Source organism: Capra hircus, chromosome 2 (assembly GCF_001704415.2).
Source record: "Capra hircus breed San Clemente chromosome 2, ASM170441v1, whole genome shotgun sequence".
Classification (NCBI taxonomy): domain Eukaryota; kingdom Metazoa; phylum Chordata; class Mammalia; order Artiodactyla; family Bovidae; genus Capra; species Capra hircus.
This window is the reverse complement of record NC_030809.1, coordinates 117,968,068-117,986,161: the sequence shown is the minus strand read 5'-3', so window position 1 is coordinate 117,986,161 and position 18,094 is coordinate 117,968,068. Positions and strand designations below refer to the sequence as shown.

Sequence of the window (18,094 nt, the reverse complement as noted above, 5' to 3'; positions counted from 1 at the left end):
CCTGAAATGTAGAATTCTGTGAGTTTGGGGAAATGTATGGTTGTATAACCACCACCACAATCAAATTATAGAATATTTCCATCAGTCCAAAAAGTTCATTTGTGTCCTTTGTCGTCAATCCTCTCCCCACTCCCAACCCTTAGCAGCGTTGGAGAAGTAACTTCTTATATTCTTCTCTTGAATCTACTTCTCCCTCTTTAAAATAGACCTCATGATATCACAGTTAAAATTTTTAAGCAAGTTAGTATTTCTCAAAGCAGTTTAAAGACTGATATTAAATGGATGATAGTATAAGTGATCATAAACAAAGCATATATAAGACAAAGGAAAAAGCAAGAGTTTTAAGTAGTTTTAACTGATAAAATGAATTAAATATTTACAAAATGAAAAATAGCCTAATGTTATATTCCATGTCTCCACAATTCACTGAAATCATTAGGTTTTTAGCATCTGATTTTCAGCTTCGCAGAAACCTTTAACAAGTATGTTGTTGTTCTTATTTTCCAGCTCCTCCAGGAAAGCCACAAAACCCAAGAGTTACTGACACAACAAGGACATCAGTCTCCCTGGCCTGGAGCGTACCAGAAGATGAAGGAGGATCTAAAGTCACAGGCTACTTGATCGAAATGCAAAAAGTCGATCAACATGAATGGACCAAATGCAACACCACCCCAACCAAAATTCGGGAGTATACTCTCACACACCTACCTCAGGGTGCCGAATACAGATTCCGTGTCCTAGCCTGTAACGCTGGTGGACCTGGGGAGCCTGCTGAGGTACCAGGAACAGTCAAAGTCACAGAAATGCTTGGTAAGAGATGGGATCACTTACTTTGTGCTATATTTGCCTTTAGACTTATTTCCTATGCCTGTGTCCCAAAATGCTAATCGTAACCTTACCTTTCTCCCCAGAATATCCTGACTGTGAACTTGATGAAAGATACCAGGAAGGTATCTTAGTAAGACAAGGTGGAGTCATCAGACTTACCATACCAATCAAAGGAAAACCATTCCCAATATGTAAATGGACCAAGGAAGGCCAAGACGTTAGTAAGCGTGCCATGATTGCAACCTCTGAAACTCACACTGAGCTTGTAATCAAAGAAGCAGACAGGGATGACTCTGGCACTTATGACCTGGTTCTGGAAAACAAATGTGGCAAGAAGGCTGTCTACATCAAGGTCAGGGTGATAGGAAATCCCAACACTCCAGAAGGGCCACTTGAATATGATGACATACAAGCTCGCTCTGTAAGGGTCAGCTGGAGACCCCCTGCCGATGACGGTGGTGCTGACATCTTGGGGTACATCCTGGAGAGACGCGAAGTGCCTAAATCCGCCTGGTACACCATTGACTCCAGAGTCCGAGGTACATCTCTGGTGGTAAAAGGCCTCAAAGAAAATGTGGAATACCATTTCCGTGTTTCGGCAGAAAACCAGTTTGGTATAAGCAAACCCTTGAAATCGGAGGAACCCGTCATACCAAAAACACCACTGAGTAAGTGCTCTTCCAACCATAACACTGTAAACTTCCTCTCAGTACTCTTTTGTTTCAAAATGAAAATCACCAGCTTACAAGAGTTGGAACTGTACCCTAATGTGTGTTTTCCACTTACATTCTTAGACCCTCCCGAGCCTCCAAGCAATCCTCCAGAAATACTCGATGTGACCAAGAGTTCCGTCAGCTTGTCCTGGTCCCGGCCTAAAGATGATGGTGGTTCTCGGGTCACGGGCTATTACATTGAACGCAGGGAGACCTCAACTGACAAGTGGGTCAGACACAACAAGACTCAGATCACCACCACAATGTACACCGTCACCGGGCTCGTTCCTGATGCTGAGTATCAGTTCCGCATCATTGCGCAGAACGACGTTGGCCTAAGCGAGACCAGCCCTGCCTCTGAACCAGTTGTTTGCAAAGATCCATTTGGTAAGGAAAGAATTTCTGAAGGGGCTAGAATCAGAGCGTCAAGCCATCTTTGCTCTCTTTCCGTTACAACTGTTTTCAAATATTTCAGATAAGCCAAGCCAACCTGGAGAACTCGAGATTCTTTCAATATCCAAAGACAGCGTCACTCTGCAGTGGGAGAAACCCGAATGTGATGGTGGCAAAGAAATCCTTGGATACTGGGTTGAATACAGACAATCTGGAGACAGTGCCTGGAAGAAGAGCAGTAAGGACCGCATCAAGGACAGGCAGTTCACAATAGGAGGTTTGCTGGAAGCTACAGAGTATGAATTCAGGGTTTTCGCTGAGAACGAGACAGGGCTGAGCAGACCTCGAAGAACCGCTATGTCTGTAAAGACCAAACTAACGTGTAAGTAGCCGTTAGTTCTCTGCTTTCATTTACAAACTAAGCAACATGTAAAGGTTAATTCTTCCTCTATACTAGGTAGGTCTCCAGAAAGCTTTATTAGAGAGCAAGTGTTTGGAAAGAAAGAGCTCAGTTTGGCATATGTGCACAAAGGGAACAGTTGATACATTCTAGAGGGAGTCATTCCAAGCACAAAGCCTCAGCAGTAAACCGTTAGATGCACTGAACTGAGCACATGCCTAGAGCAATTTCTCTCATGAATACAATGGATTTTAATACTCCTAATAAGACAAAGTGTCAACAAGTGTACCCCCTTCACTGAACCTAAGTTAAGGGCAAAGATACAAGGGTTTATAAAGAACTCACATTTCCCCCAAACCCCATACATAGTTAATGCCTCCCAATCATAAAAAAGTCACTCTACATAATAATATGATATCCTCATTGAATCTCTACTTTCCAGATGATCCTCCAATCACTGTGAAGACTTAAGAATTAGACTCATGTAAATCATGGTGTCTAATAACAGTATCAATCAGTACGATGAATTCATTCCTGATACACAAGGACAGTGGATTACAGATCCAGTAGTGACAATAATGCACTAATAGTATGCATTTTCATACCCTTTAGCTGGAGAAGCCCCAGGAGTACGCAAAGAAATGAAGGATGTTACCACCAAACTGGGCGAAGCTGCTCAACTCTCATGCCAGATTGTCGGAAGGCCTCTGCCTGACATTAAGTGGTTCCGATTTGGTAAGGAGCTCGTACAAAGCCGCAAGTACAAAATGTCTTCAGATGGACGCACACATACTCTAACAGTAATGACGGAGGAACAGGAAGATGAAGGTGTTTATACCTGCGTAGCTACCAACGAGGTTGGAGAAGTAGAATCCAGCAGTAAGCTTCTCCTGCAAGCAACACCACAGTTCCATCCTGGTTACCCGCTGAAAGAGAAGTATTATGGTGCTGTGGGTTCGACGCTTCGACTTCATGTCATGTACATTGGCCGGCCAGTACCTGCCATCACTTGGTTCCATGGCCAGAAACTTTTGCAAAACTCAGAAAACATTACTATAGAAAACACAGAGCACTATACTCATCTTGTCATGAAGAACGTCCAGCGGAAGACTCATGCTGGGAAATACAAAGTTCAGCTCAGCAATGTCCTTGGAACGGTCGATGCCATGCTCGATGTGGAAATACAAGGTATTTTGTTTTCCTTTTCAGTGGTTTTTCTTCTTTAAAAAAAAAAAAAAGAAAGAAAGGTCTTGGGAGGCACACTATAGAGACCAATACAATTGTATTTTCCCCCAACAGATAAACCAGACAAACCTACAGGACCAATTGTGATTGAAGCTCTATTGAAGAACTCTGTGGTGATCAGCTGGAAACCACCTGCAGATGACGGAGGCTCTTGGATCACCAATTATGTGGTGGAGAAATGTGAGGCCAAGGAAGGGGCTGAATGGCAATTGGTGTCTTCAGCCATCTCAGTGACAACCTGTAGAATTGTGAACCTCACAGAAAATGCTGGGTATTACTTCCGGGTTTCGGCTCAGAACATGTTTGGCATCAGTGAACCTCTAGAAGTCTCCTCAGTTGTGATCATTAAGAGTCCATTTGGTGAGTACAACCTCTACAGACAGTCTTCCTATAGCAAAATCCCATCTGTATGTAAAACTTTTTTTTTTCCAACAGAAATGACTTTTGAAAGGAGACAGCAAAGATTCAGCTAAAGTAAAGTGTCTTTTATGTCACTTGAATTTTGCTGATCTAAAAGGGCACATATATACCCTCTCCCCTTCTTCTTTAAAAAGGAACTTTCTATTTTGATAAGTTTCTTAGCATGAAGTAACCAATTTCATTTTTCTGGATTAGCTATCATTAGTAGAACTTTGGGTTCGTAACATTTAAATTTTTTTTTTTTAATAAGCTCTTCGTAAAGTTGTCTGTTTCACCTGACAAGTCAAATGCTTTTTCTTTGTTTTAAACAGAAAAGCCAGGTGCCCCTGGCAAACCAACTGTTACTGCTGTCACAAAAGACTCTTGTGTTGTGGCCTGGAAGCCACCTGCCAGCGATGGAGGTGCAAAGATTAGAAATTACTACCTTGAGAAGCGTGAGAAGAAGCAGAACAAGTGGATTGCTGTGACGACAGATGAAATTCGCGAAACCGTCTTTTCAGTACAAAACCTTATTGAAGGTCTTGAATATGAGTTCCGTGTGAAATGTGAAAACCTAGGTGGGGAGAGCGAATGGAGTGAAATATCAGAACCTGTCACTCCCAAATCTGATGTCCCAATTCAGGCACCACACTTTAAAGAGGAACTGAGAAATCTAAATGTCAGATATCAGAGCAATGCTACTTTGGTCTGCAAAGTGACTGGTCATCCGAAACCAATTGTGAAATGGTACAGACAAGGCAAAGAAATCATCGCAGATGGATTAAAGTACAGGATTCAAGAGTTTAAGGGTGGCTACCACCAGCTCATCATTGCAAGCGTCACAGATGATGACGCCACCGTTTACCAAGTCAGAGCTACCAACCAAGGAGGGTCTGTGTCTGGCACTGCCTCCTTGGACGTAGAAGGTAAAAACACATCAGTAGACATCATTTTGGTGCAAGGTTACATATTATTAATAGGGTGGGGCACTCTTATATAGTTTTGGGTGTTGTTAAATTATATTCTTTCTTCTTTTGTTCTGATACAGTTCCAGCCAAGATACACTTGCCTAAAAATCTTGAAGGCATGGGAGCAGTCCATGCTCTCCGAGGTGAGGTAATCAGCATCAAGATCCCATTCAGTGGCAAACCAGATCCAGTGATCACCTGGCAGAAAGGACAAGATCTCATTGACAACAATGGCCACTACCAAGTTATTGTCACAAGGTCGTTCACATCACTTGTTTTCCCCAATGGAGTGGAGAGAAAAGATGCTGGTTTCTATGTGGTCTGTGCTAAAAACAGATTTGGAATTGACCAGAAGACAGTTGAACTGGATGTGGCTGATGTTCCCGACCCCCCCAGAGGAGTCAAAGTTAGTGACGTGTCACGAGATTCTGTGAACTTAACATGGACCGAGCCAGCTTCTGATGGTGGCAGCAAAGTCACCAACTACATTGTTGAAAAGTGTGCAACCACCGCAGAAAGATGGATCCGGGTAGGACAGGCCCGAGAAACACGTTATACCGTGGTCAACTTATTTGGAAAAACAAGTTACCAGTTCCGTATAATAGCAGAGAATAAATTTGGCCTAAGCAAACCTTCTGAGCCTTCAGAACCAACGGTAACCAAAGAAGACAAGACCAGGGCTATGAACTATGATGAAGAGGTAGATGAAACCAGGGAAGTTTCTATGACCAAAGCATCCCACTCTTCAACCAAGGAGCTTTATGAGAAATATATGATTGCTGAAGATCTTGGGCGTGGTCAGTTTGGAATTGTCCACCGTTGTGTTGAAACATCCTCAAAGAAGACGTACATGGCCAAATTTGTGAAAGTCAAAGGGACTGATCAAGTTTTGGTAAAGAAAGAAATTTCCATTCTAAATATAGCTAGGCACCGAAACATGTTATACCTCCATGAATCATTTGAAAGCATGGAAGAATTAGTTATGATCTTTGAGTTCCTATCAGGACTTGACATATTTGAGCGCATTAACACAAGTGCTTTTGAACTTAATGAGAGAGAAATCGTAAGCTATGTTCGCCAGGTGTGTGAAGCACTTGAGTTCTTACACAGCCATAATATTGGACACTTTGACATTAGACCAGACAACATCATTTACCAAACAAGAAGGAGCTCCACCATTAAAATCATAGAATTTGGTCAAGCCCGTCAGCTGAAGCCAGGGGACAACTTTAGGCTTCAGTTCACTGCCCCTGAATACTATGCTCCTGAGGTCCACCAGCATGATGTTGTCAGCACAGCCACGGACATGTGGTCTCTTGGAACACTGGTGTACGTGCTGTTGAGTGGCATCAATCCATTCCTGGCCGAAACTAACCAGCAGGTCATTGAGAACATCATGAATGCTGAATACACCTTTGATGAAGAAGCATTCCAAGAGATCAGCCTCGAAGCCATGGACTTTGTTGACCGGTTATTAGTGAAAGAGAGAAAATCTCGCATGACAGCATCTGAGGCCCTTCAGCATCCATGGCTGAAGCAGAAGACAGAAAGAGTCAGTAGTAAAGTGATCAGGACATTGAAACACCGACGCTACTACCACACCCTAGTCAAGAAAGACCTCAACATGGTTGTGTCTGCAGCCCGGATCTCCTGTGGTGGTGCAATTCGATCTCAGAAGGGAGTGAGCATTGCTAAAGTTAAAGTGGCATCCATTGAAATCGGCCCCGTTTCTGGGCAGATAATGCATGCAGTTGGAGAAGAAGGAGGCTATGTCAAATATGTATGCAGAATTGAAAATTACGATCAGTCAACCCAGGTGACTTGGTACTTCGGTGTCAGACAGCTAGAGAACAGTGAGAAATATGAAATCACATATGAAGATGGAGTGGCCACCATGTATGTCAAAGACATCACCAAATTTGATGATGGTACCTACAGATGCAAAGTAGTCAATGACTATGGTGAAGACAGTTCTTATGCAGAGCTCTTTGTTAAAGGTGTGAGAGAAGTTTACGACTATTATTGCCGTAGAACTGTGAAGAAACTTAAGCGCAGAACAGATACCATGAGACTCCTGGAAAGACCACCTGAATTCACCCTACCTCTCTATAACAAGACAGCTTATGTGGGTGAAAATGTCCGGTTTGGTGTAACCATAACTGTCCACCCAGAGCCTCGAGTAACATGGTACAAATCAGGTCAGAAAATCAAACCAGGTGATGATGACAGGAAGTACATATTTGAGTCGGACAAAGGTCTTTACCAATTAACAATCAACAGCGTAACTATGGATGATGACGCCGAATATACCGTTGTGGCAAGGAACAAATACGGTGAGGACAGCTGCAAAGCAAAGCTGACTGTAACTCCACACCCACCTCCATCAGATACGACCCTCAGACCCATGTTCAAACGGCTACTGGCAAACGCAGAATGCCAAGAAGGCCAAAGTGTCTGCTTTGAGATCAGAGTGTCTGGCATCCCCCCACCAACGTTAAAATGGGAGAAAGATGGTCGGCCACTCTCGCTTGGGCCTAACATTGAAATTATCCATGAAGGCTTGGATTATTACGCTCTTCACATCAGGGATACTTTGCCGGAAGACACTGGTTATTACAGGGTCACAGCCACAAATACAGCTGGATCCACCAGCTGCCAGGCCCACCTACAAGTGGAACGCCTAAGGTATGTCAAACAGGAATTCAAGACAAAAGAGGAGCACGAACGACACGTGCAGAGGCAGATTGACAAGACCCTGAGAATGGCTGAAATTCTTTCTGGCACTGAGGCTGTGCCGCTGACGCAGGTCGCCCAGGAGGCGCTGAGAGAAGCTGCCATCCTCTACAAACCAGCTGTCAGCACCAAGACCGTGAAAGGGGAATACCGCCTTGAGACGGAAGAAAAGAAGGAGGAGCGGAAGCTCCGCATGCCTTACGAAGTCCCAGAGCCGCGCAAGTACAAACAGACCACCATAGAAGAAGACCAACACATTAAGCAGTTCGTGCCCATGTCTGACATGAAGTGGTATAAGAAGATACGGGATCAATTTGAAATGCCTGGGAAGATTGACAGAGTTGTACAGAAGAGGCCCAAGCGCATCCGCCTTTCAAGATGGGAGCAGTTCTATGTGATGCCTCTCCCACGCATCACCGATCAATACAGACCTAGGTGGCGGATTCCCAAACTGCCCCAAGATGACCTTGAAATGGTGAGACCAGCCCGCCGGCGTACACCTTCTCCCGATTACTACTATTATTACAGACCCAGGAGACGTTCTCTTGGTGACATCTCCGACGAAGAATTACTCCTGCCCATTGACGACTACCTGGCGATGAAGAGAACAGAGGAAGAGAGGCTGCGTCTTGAAGAAGAGCTGGAACTGGGTTTTTCAGCCTCACCCCCGAGCCGGAGCCCTCCTCGTTTTGAGCTTTCAAGTCTGCGTTATTCTTCCCCACAAGCTCACGTCAAGGTGGAGGAAGCAAGAAGAGACTTCAGATACTCAACCTATCACATCCCAACCAGGGAAGAGACCAGCACAAGCTACGCAGAGCTGCGGGAGCGGCATGCCCGCGCCTCGCACAGGCAGGCCCATCAGCGGCAGAGGATCATGGCCGAGAGAGAGGACCACGAGCTGCTGCGGCCCGTCACCACCACCCAGCGCCTCTCAGAATACAAGAGCGAGCTGGACCACCTGGCGAAGGAAGCGAAGTCTAGAAAGAAATCAAGACACCAGAGAGAAGTGACTGAAATAACGGAAATCGAGGAAGAATATGAGATCTCCAAACACGCGCAGAGAGAGACGTCCTCCTCGGTGTCCAGGCTGCTGAGACGCCGGCGCTCATTGTCTCCCACCTACATCGAGCTGATGAGGCCCGTATCCGAGCTGATCCGGCCGCGGCCACGGCCAGCTGAGGAATATGAAGATGAAGAAGATGAAGAAGATGTAGAAAGAAGGTCTCCTACCCCAGAGAGGACTCGTCCACGTTCCCCCAGCCCTGTGTCTAGTGAGCGATCACTGTCAAGATTTGAGAGGTCGGCACGATTTGATATCTTTTCCAGGTATGAGTCCATGAAAGCCGCTCTAAAGACTCAGAAGACATCGGAAAGGCAGTATGAGGTTTTGACTCAGCAGCCTTTTACACTGGACCACGCGCCTCGAATCACACTGAGGATGCGTTCCCACCGGGTTCCCTGCGGCCAAAATACACGTTTTATCTTAAACGTTCAGTCAAAACCAACTGCAGAGGTCAAATGGTACCACAATGGTGTAGAACTCCAAGAGAGCAGTAAGATTCATTACACCAACACCAGTGGGGTCCTGACCCTAGAAATTCTGGACTGTCACATTGATGACAGTGGAACATACCGTGTTGTGTGCACCAACTACAAAGGTGAGGCTTCTGACTATGCGACCTTGGACGTCACAGGAGGGGATTACACTACCTATGCTTCCCAGCGCAAAGATGAACAGGTTCCCCGATCTGTCTTCCCTGAGCTGACAAGAACAGAGGCATATGCAGTTTCGTCCTTTAAGAAAACATCTGAAATGGAAGCTTCCTCTTCCGTCAGGGAAATGAAATCACTGATGACGGAGACCCGGGAAAGTCTCTCCTCCTATGAACACCATGCGTCCGCAGAAATGAAAAGTGCTGCAATCGAAGAAAAGTCGCTGGAAGAAAAGTCCACACACAGAAAGATCAAGACGACTTTGGCAGCAAGAATTCTCACAAAGCCAAGGTCCATAACCGTCTACGAAGGTGAGTCTGCAAGGTTCTCTTGCGATACAGATGGTGAGCCGGTACCAACTGTGACATGGCTGCGTGGGGGACAAGTCATAAGCACTTCTGCCCGCCGCCAAGTGACCACCTCGAAGTACAAGTCAACTTTTGAGATCTCTTCAGTCCAGGCTTCAGATGAGGGCAGCTACAGCGTGGTGGTTGAGAACAGCGAAGGGAGGCAAGAGGCGCAGTTTACTCTGACCATTCAGAAGGCCAGGGTTACTGAAAAGGCTGTGACAGCACCACCGAGAGTCAAGTCCCCGGAGCCTCGGGTAAAATCCCCAGAAGGAGCCAAGTCTCCAAAAAGAGTGAAATCCCCAGAACCGGTGACTCCTCACCCTAAAGCTGTGCCACCCACAGAGACAAAACCCACACCAACAGAAAAGGTTCAGCAGTTGCCAGTTGCTGCCCCACCTAAGATAATTCAGTCCTTGAAAGCAGAAGCTTCTAAAGACATAGCGAAGCTGACCTGTGTGGTTGAAAGTAGTGCATTATGTGCAAAAGAGGTCACCTGGTACAAAGACGGCAGGAGACTGAAGGAAAACGGGCATTTCCAGTTTCACTATTCTGCAGATGGTACCTATGAGCTCAAAATCCTCAACCTCACCGAATCCGATCGTGGAGAATACGTTTGTGAGGTTTCTGGTGAAGGTGGAACTTCCAAAACTAACTTCCAATTTGTGGGACAAGCCTTTAAGAGTATCCATGAGCAGGTGTCAAGCATATCAGAAACCAAGAAAGCAGCTCAGAAAACTGCTGAGTCAACAGAAACCAAGAAAACTGAACCCAAAGCTCCTGCACCAATTTCCACAAAACCAGTAATTGTTACTGGTCTGCAGGATACCACTGTTTCTTCAGACGGTGTTGCTAAATTTGCAGTTAAAGTTACTGGAGAACCCCAGCCAACTGTCATTTGGACAAAGGATGGAAAGGTAACTGGTTCTTAAATGACCTTATTTTCTAAAAAAAAAAAAAAGAAAGAAAACTAACCCTTTTCCCTTTTTCCCAACTCCCAAAGAAGGTTTAAGAGTAACTCACTTTTTAAAATTCAAATCACTTGCATTTCACAGGCTATAACACAAGGAGGTAAATACAAACTCTCTGAAGACAAAGGAGCATTCTTCCTAGAAATTCATAAGACTGATACTTCTGACAGTGGACTTTACACTTGTACAATAACAAACTCAGCTGGATCTGTGTCCTCTAGCTGCAAATTAACAATAAAAGGTAAGTTGGCTTTTATTCTTACCAACAATTTTCAGAAAACTATATTAAGGAGACATTTCTAAACATGCTTGCTTACACACACACAAAAAGTATCAAAATAAAAACTGTTTTACCAAGTTACAGAATACCATTTGTACACAAATGTATAAATACACATATTTGAAGTTAGAATATAATTTATATTTATTAAGTGCATAATTGTATGTAGTGTTATATAAGAGTCCCAGATATTATGTAAGATGCCTGCTCCCTGTAATGTTTAAGAATGAATAGTCAGGTGAATATACCAAATGGTACTTCTTCCCTAAAACTTCGCTCTTGCTAATTTTCCAAAGCAGTCGAAAGTTAATGATACAGTCCAAAGCTGTATCAGTTTTCCCAATTAAAATGAGTTTGCCTTCATCTGAATCTTCTAAAACATAATTGAATTGTTTTAATTAATCAAAATCTCCTAAATCCATCCATCTCCCAGATCCTTGAACTATTCAAAACTTTTTTCCCCTTAAGCCACAGAATTCATTCTTCAATTTAGTTTAGTTTAAATAATCATTACACTGGTCTTGAAAGTCACACATGACAACTTTCCAAGATCGGGGCTGAGAAAGTATCACGTATTAACCTACACTGCATGCGTAAGTCAGTGTTTTTTCTTTGTATATTACTTGCAGAATCCACAAGACAAAAGGGTAGGACCTCTTTTCCATTCAATTTGCTTTACTGAGCTTTCTTTTTCAGTTGTAAAAGACACTGAGATACAGAAAGTATCTGCACAAAAGACCTCCGAAATTACGTCCCAGAAGAAGGCATCTATCCAAGAGGAAATTTCCAAGAAAGCCCTCGTTTCTGAAGAAATCAAGACGTCAGAGGTAAAATCTCATGAAAAGCTAGCTCTCAAGGAGGAAGCTTCCACACTTCTGATTTCTGAAAAAGTCAAGAAATCAGAAGCCACCTCCCTGGAAAAATCTGTTGTCCATGAGGAAATCACTAAAACATCACAGGCATCAGAAGACATCCGAACTCATGCTGAGATCAAAGCATTTTCTACTCAGATGAGTATAACTGATGGTCAGAAAGTGACTCTGAAAGCCAACATCGCTGGTGCCACTGATGTGAAATGGGTACTGAACGGGGTGGAGCTCAGCAATTCTGATGAGTATAGGTATGGCATCTCAGGCAGCGACCATACCCTGACCATCAAGCAGGCTGGTCACAAAGATGAAGGGATCCTCACCTGTATCGGCAAAACGAGCCAAGGCATCATTAAGTGTCAGTATGATCTGACCCTAAGCAAAGAACTCTCAGATGCTCCAGCCTTCATCTCACAGCCCAGATCTCAAAATGTTAATGAAGGACAAAACGTTCTCTTTTCTTGTGAAATCAGTGGTGAGCCATCGCCTGAAATCGAATGGTTTAAAAACAACCTGCCAGTAAGTTTAATTATGAATGTTACTGAAGAGAACTTTCAATACTTTACTCCTGAAGAGCTCAAAGAAACACTTTTTTTTCCTCTTCTTTTTAGATTTCTATTTCTTCAAATATCAGTGTAAGTCGCTCCAGAAATGTATATTCTCTTGAAATCCGAAATGCATCAGTAAGTGACAGTGGGAAGTATACAATTAAGGCCAAAAATTTCCGTGGCCAGTGTTCAGCTACTGCTTCCTTAACAGTCCTTCGTAAGTATATCTTTACCACTTTCGTTACTTGCTTAAGGCCATTGTATGGTTCTGTTTTTTGCTTTTGTCTTTCTGAGCACAGCAAACTCTCAGGAGCCTCTTTGAATACCATGTGTAAGAGACACAGGCTTCCTGTGTGAATTCATTCTTAACAGTCAATGTTTCTTTATAGCTAGATAGAAATACGGATAAGTTAACTTTCAAAGCAAAGCTACCAGCTGTCCTGTTACATGTATTTTCAGAATGTACAATATAAAAATTATTTTCTATTTCTATGACTAACCATTTTTTTCCCTAGTGATTCTAGCACCTGCATGAAATGTAATACTATAAATATAAGGAGTCATTTCTGGGAGACTCTGGGCTAGCTCTTGACAACTGTATGTATGTATTTGCTTACGCTTTCACAGCAAATCATTTGGGTTATGTTTCTGTGTGTGCGTGTCTAAGTTTCCATTTCTGCAAGTCAATGTCAGATGTCACAAATTAACCGGATGTCATTGATGTTCACTGTGTATCTGCTATGCTCCACAGCTCTAGTTGAAGAACCTCCCAGAGAGGTAGTATTGAGAACAAGTGGTGACACGAGCTTGCAAGGAAGCTTCTCGTCTCAGTCAGTCCAAATGTCTGCCTCTAAGCAGGAGGCCTCCTTCAGCAGTTTCAGCAGCAGCAGTGCTAGCAGCATGACTGAAATGAAATTTGCAAGCATGTCTGCCCAAAGCATGTCCTCCATGCAAGAGTCCTTTGTAGAAATGAGTTCCAGCAGTTTTATGGGAAAATCTAGTATGACACAACTGGAGAGTTCAACTAGTAGAATGCTTAAAGCAGGCCTAAGAGGTGAGCAATCAAATTATTGGTAGAGGTAGACAAGCCTAGTAGCATGGTAGAATCTTTAGTACACACAATTCAGTAGAATGCAAGTTTTTATATTTTTTTCAGTGATTCTAAAAGTTTGTTGTTGTTCCATAAAGGAATTCCACCTAAAATTGAAGCTCTTCCCCCTGACATCAGCATTGATGAAGGAAAAGTTTTAACAGTAGCCTGCGCTTTTACGGGTGAGCCTACCCCGGAAATAACATGGTCCCGTGGTGGAAGAACAATTCATGATCAAGAACAGCAAGGGCGATTCCACATTGAAAACACAGATGACCTGACGACTCTGATCATCATGGACGTACGGAAACAAGATGGTGGACTGTATACCCTGAGTTTAGGGAATGAATTTGGATCTGACTCTGCTACTGTGAATATAAATATTCGATCCATTTAAGAGGGCCTGTGCTCTCACACTCAGACTCATTCTTAACCTTACCCAAATGATTCACATGGACTAATCTTTCTATCTTTCTGATCTGTAAATACTTAAAAAAAAAGTAGTTTTGTATCAACCTAAATGAGTCGAAGTTCAAAAATAATACATTTCAATCTTTTCATAATTGTTGACCTAAGAAGATTACACATTTTCTAGTGACATGTACATACTGTATATAGCCGAATTAACGGTTATAAAGTTTTGTACCATTTATTTTATGACATTTTACACTGTAACTATTGAAACTAACGGTTGGTAGGAGAAAGTTTCTTATGGAACGAATACCCTGCTCAACACTTAATCAATCTTTGTGCCTCAACATAATGTTGATGTCTAAGTATGCCTCAATGGGTCGAGGAATTCCCCATTGAAGATGTCCTATCCACCGAAAAATGCTGTGCACGTCACCTGATATGCACCGATACTTATGGAATCAGAAATGTAAGGCATTGGTGATGTTTGCATTTACCCTCCTGTAAGCAACACTTTAACGTCTTACATTTTCTCTGATGATGTCACACTCAAAATTATCATGACTTAAATATTACCAGAACAAAGTGTAACGGCCAACACTTTGTTCGCTCATTTCACACTGTCTCTGACCATAGAGAGTGCCTGGGTAGCTTGGAAAAGTAACATCACCTGGCCATCCCCTCAGTTAACCAAGTTATTCATGCATTCCTATGCCAGAGCAGTGTCAACTCTTGGAGGTTCAGGGGTGCAGCCAATGCCTTCGTGTGGTAGTTCTAAATTTAAACCAGAAACTGGGGCAACTAAGCAATGAGCCACAGCAAAAAATAAAGAACAAAATAAAGCTGTCGTTAAATTTAAAAACAACAAAGTATTACTAACTGCCCAAAATATCAATTTGATGTAGTTCTTTTCATGCAAGTTTAAATTCAGTTGTTAGTTATAATTGTTGGACCTCCTTGAGATAGTAACAACAAAATAAAGCAAGCTATCTGCACCTCAAAATGTGTGGCTGGTTGTTTTCTGTGAAATTCTGCAGCTGGGGAGGTATGCGCCTTTGAAAATCACAGAAATGATCATAGAGAAGAAAAAGCAACTCAAGTTCTCTACAGCAAATATTTAAATTATCATGTTGAATGTATTCAACAATTTTTTAAAAGCACAGATATGATTCTCATGGATAAATTTATCCCCAGAAGTTAACAAAAATCCTCCAAAATAAGAAATCTTCTAAACATATTATCAAGAAAAATATTTTTATAGGGACTGATTCAACTAAATCCAAAGTTAGAGGAACATCAAAAATTCACAATATTTTGTGCAAAGATGAGCAAGATGAGATAGACCCTGTCCCTTAAGAAACATATAGACGAGAAAATGACCACTTCCGGGGAAATGATCAATTGTGCAACTGAATCCATTACTGACTATTGTAGCTCCAAACTGAGACAGAACAAATCAGTCTTCAAAGGTAAAAGACTGTTTTTTTTTAAAGAACTCATTTTAAATCATATAGTCCTACCATGCTTTTCAAAACAACTGTTCTATACTTAATAATAAAATACCTAGCACCAGAAAAATCTGTATTTATCCATCTGAATTAGATAATCCTAATTGTAAACCTATAAAGTTGATTCTTTGCCTAAATTACCCCCTAAATGTAAATATAAGTGGCCAAAGTTGAAGCAAATGCACAGTCAATTCCTACTCCCCAAAGAAGATCTTGGGTCTGCATTAATTTATTCAGCAAATATTCTTTCTTAAAGCTTCCTTGGTGGCTCAGCAGTAAAAGAATTCGCCTGCCGATCCAGGAGACTCAGGTTCAATCCCTGGGTCAGGAAGATCCCCTGGAGAAGGGAATGGCGACCTGCTCCAGTATTCTTGCCTGGGAAATCCATGGACAGAGGAACCTGATGGGCTGCGTACAGTCCATGCGGTCACAAGAGTCAGACACCACTTAGCGACTAGACAAAAACAACTGCAACAAATTCTTTTAAGTCAGATTTCCTAAAAGCAGACTCTAGTTGTTTGAGGGACTGCTCTCAGAAAGAAGCAAATGAGGGGAGCAGAGCAGGGGAAGAAAGCTAAGCAAGAATGTGGTCTCAGCAGGAGCTTCACCCCCATCCCATAAGTACCATAGTTGGTTCCACCTGGGAACAGGGACGCAGACCATCTGGATCCCCTCATCAGTGGCTACATGCTGTGAGCTTGTGGGGGTGGGGATGGGTGAGGGAAATAATCTCTGGGGTGAGGGGCACCCCTTGGCCAGACGGCTCTCTGCAGACTAGGGCAGCTCAACAGCCAATGCTCACGAAACCAGGTCAGATATGCATAACCTGGTTCTGGGCAGTACCGACAGCACCCACAACACCACCAAACAACTTAATACCTATTCTTGAGACAGGCTGGGACCTGGGACTCTTTGCTGTAGTGCCTGCACCTGGACAAATGTCTCCTCAAGCAACAGAATACAGAGAAACCACAAAGGACTAAAAATAACTGCACGCCTGTGCAGTTGGGGCAAATTATGAACAAGATGCAGAAAAGACCAAAAACCCACACAGCACCATCAGGTAGGTGGGCAGACCACCTAAGCCATCCCCGGGCCCACCGCTACCCTCACCCCATGTAAGGAACCAGCTCACCCCTGCTCCCCTCCAGGAAGCAAGCAAGGGAAACTGTCACTTGTTTCTGCTCCTTCCTGTTGCAGCAGGGGCCCCAATAAAGGCTTGCTGGAATTTCCTGTCTAGCCTCGTATCAATTTCTATTGACTAAGGAGGCCATGAACCCTGGTCAGTAACATACTTTTTGGGAACACAGTGAAGGGACAGCTGTCCCCGTCCCAGGAGAGGATCTGAGCACCGCCAGGGACCACCGAATGCGGCTTCCCCCTGGGCGACGAGCACTCACCTGAACCTCATTTCAGTGTCACCACGTTTGATACGTCTGCCTTCCTGGCCGCTGGCGGTCTCAGACCCTCATTCAGGCAACACTCTCCCCCCGACCTTTGTCCCTTTCCCTCTCCTGAAATCTCTCTACTTCTCCCCTCTCTGTCCTCTTACTTCTGCCCCATCCTTCCCAGAGAGTGGCCATCGGGCAGCTGTTCCATCACTCCTCTTGGCTCGTGAGACGCTCTGGCCAGCAACAGCTCCCCTTGACCAGTGAAAAACAGGTGGGAGAGGCCTGCCTCACGCCGTGCAGACAGACCTTGGCCCAGTAGGCTCTCCTTGACTGGAGATTTACAAGAGCAAAGGAGAGTCAAACCTAACATCACGTAGTGGCTGGAAGTCTGAGCACCTCACAATATTCTCACCTTTATTTTCCTGCTGCCAAGAGATGTCCCACTGGGAACAGGCTGAAATGGCAGATTTCTATATACTGGTGGACGCATGGGTAGAAGTCCCATCTATGGGGTGGGAACCCAGAAATGATGCACCACTGGCTGGTTTCCAGGCTTGATCACCTCAGTGGGCAGTGGACAGGGTGCTCCCTCCATCACCGGCCCTTTCTGGAGGCAGGTGGGTTGGTGCCTGAATAGACACCTGCAGGGGGCGGGTTGAAACGGCAATCTCTTTCTGTCTTTCATTCTCTTCTGCCCCTCCTCCCTTTACCTCTCCCGTGGTCCTCAGCCCTTCACTCCTGTGCCCTTCATCCTGAAGACTCTGTGTCTTTAAGTTTCTGTCACCATCTGTGTTTTTAAAAGGGCCTTTGTTTTATGTATTTCTGTCTGTCCAACTGGTCCTGCAAGTCTGTGCCAAATTGTGGACCTGGTGGAGCACCTAGGCCTTGAAATGCAAAAACAGCCCACATGGCCTGAGACTCTAGGCTCGGGGTGCTTAGTAGGACTTTAAAGACCACCAATGGGGGAAAAGAAAATAGCTTGCCTTTCTCCCCCCTGCCTCCAGTGTGAACTGTTCTGCCTGGCTCTAGGAACTATCTGATCTACCTATGGTCCCCCAGACAGAGGGGAAAAAAAAAAGAGGACTTTTAAACTCTGACTGGAAATCTATTGGTTCTGTCTGTACATAAAAATTAACTTGTAAATGAGCTGTATTTAATTGGCTTAAAGGAAACTGAGCACTTACGTACATTCTCAGAAATATAAAAGAAACTCACCAGATTAATGTAAATACGAGAAACCCCCAGGGTATCTCTGCATTCTTAACAACTGGAGACAGTTTAAAAACA

At 43.8% G+C, this 18,094-nt stretch overlaps 1 protein-coding gene across 1 annotated transcript in view; it reads left to right on the top strand.

The window, feature by feature from the left end:
* TTN (titin) overlaps positions 1–14,911 on the top strand; it is a 274,875-nt gene extending 259,964 nt beyond the window's left edge. Inside the window, exons 331-343 of the mRNA XM_018065217.1 lie at positions 508–810; positions 912–1,496; positions 1,623–1,928; positions 2,017–2,316; positions 2,947–3,522; positions 3,634–3,939; positions 4,311–4,904; positions 5,027–10,656; positions 10,795–10,951; positions 11,687–12,378; positions 12,471–12,624; positions 13,159–13,461; positions 13,596–14,911. Of these exons, the coding sequence (XP_017920706.1) occupies positions 508–810; positions 912–1,496; positions 1,623–1,928; positions 2,017–2,316; positions 2,947–3,522; positions 3,634–3,939; positions 4,311–4,904; positions 5,027–10,656; positions 10,795–10,951; positions 11,687–12,378; positions 12,471–12,624; positions 13,159–13,461; positions 13,596–13,894 (10,205 nt within the window). The 3' untranslated portion in view covers positions 13,895–14,911. The remainder of the gene's footprint in view (positions 1–507; positions 811–911; positions 1,497–1,622; positions 1,929–2,016; positions 2,317–2,946; positions 3,523–3,633; positions 3,940–4,310; positions 4,905–5,026; positions 10,657–10,794; positions 10,952–11,686; positions 12,379–12,470; positions 12,625–13,158; positions 13,462–13,595) is intronic.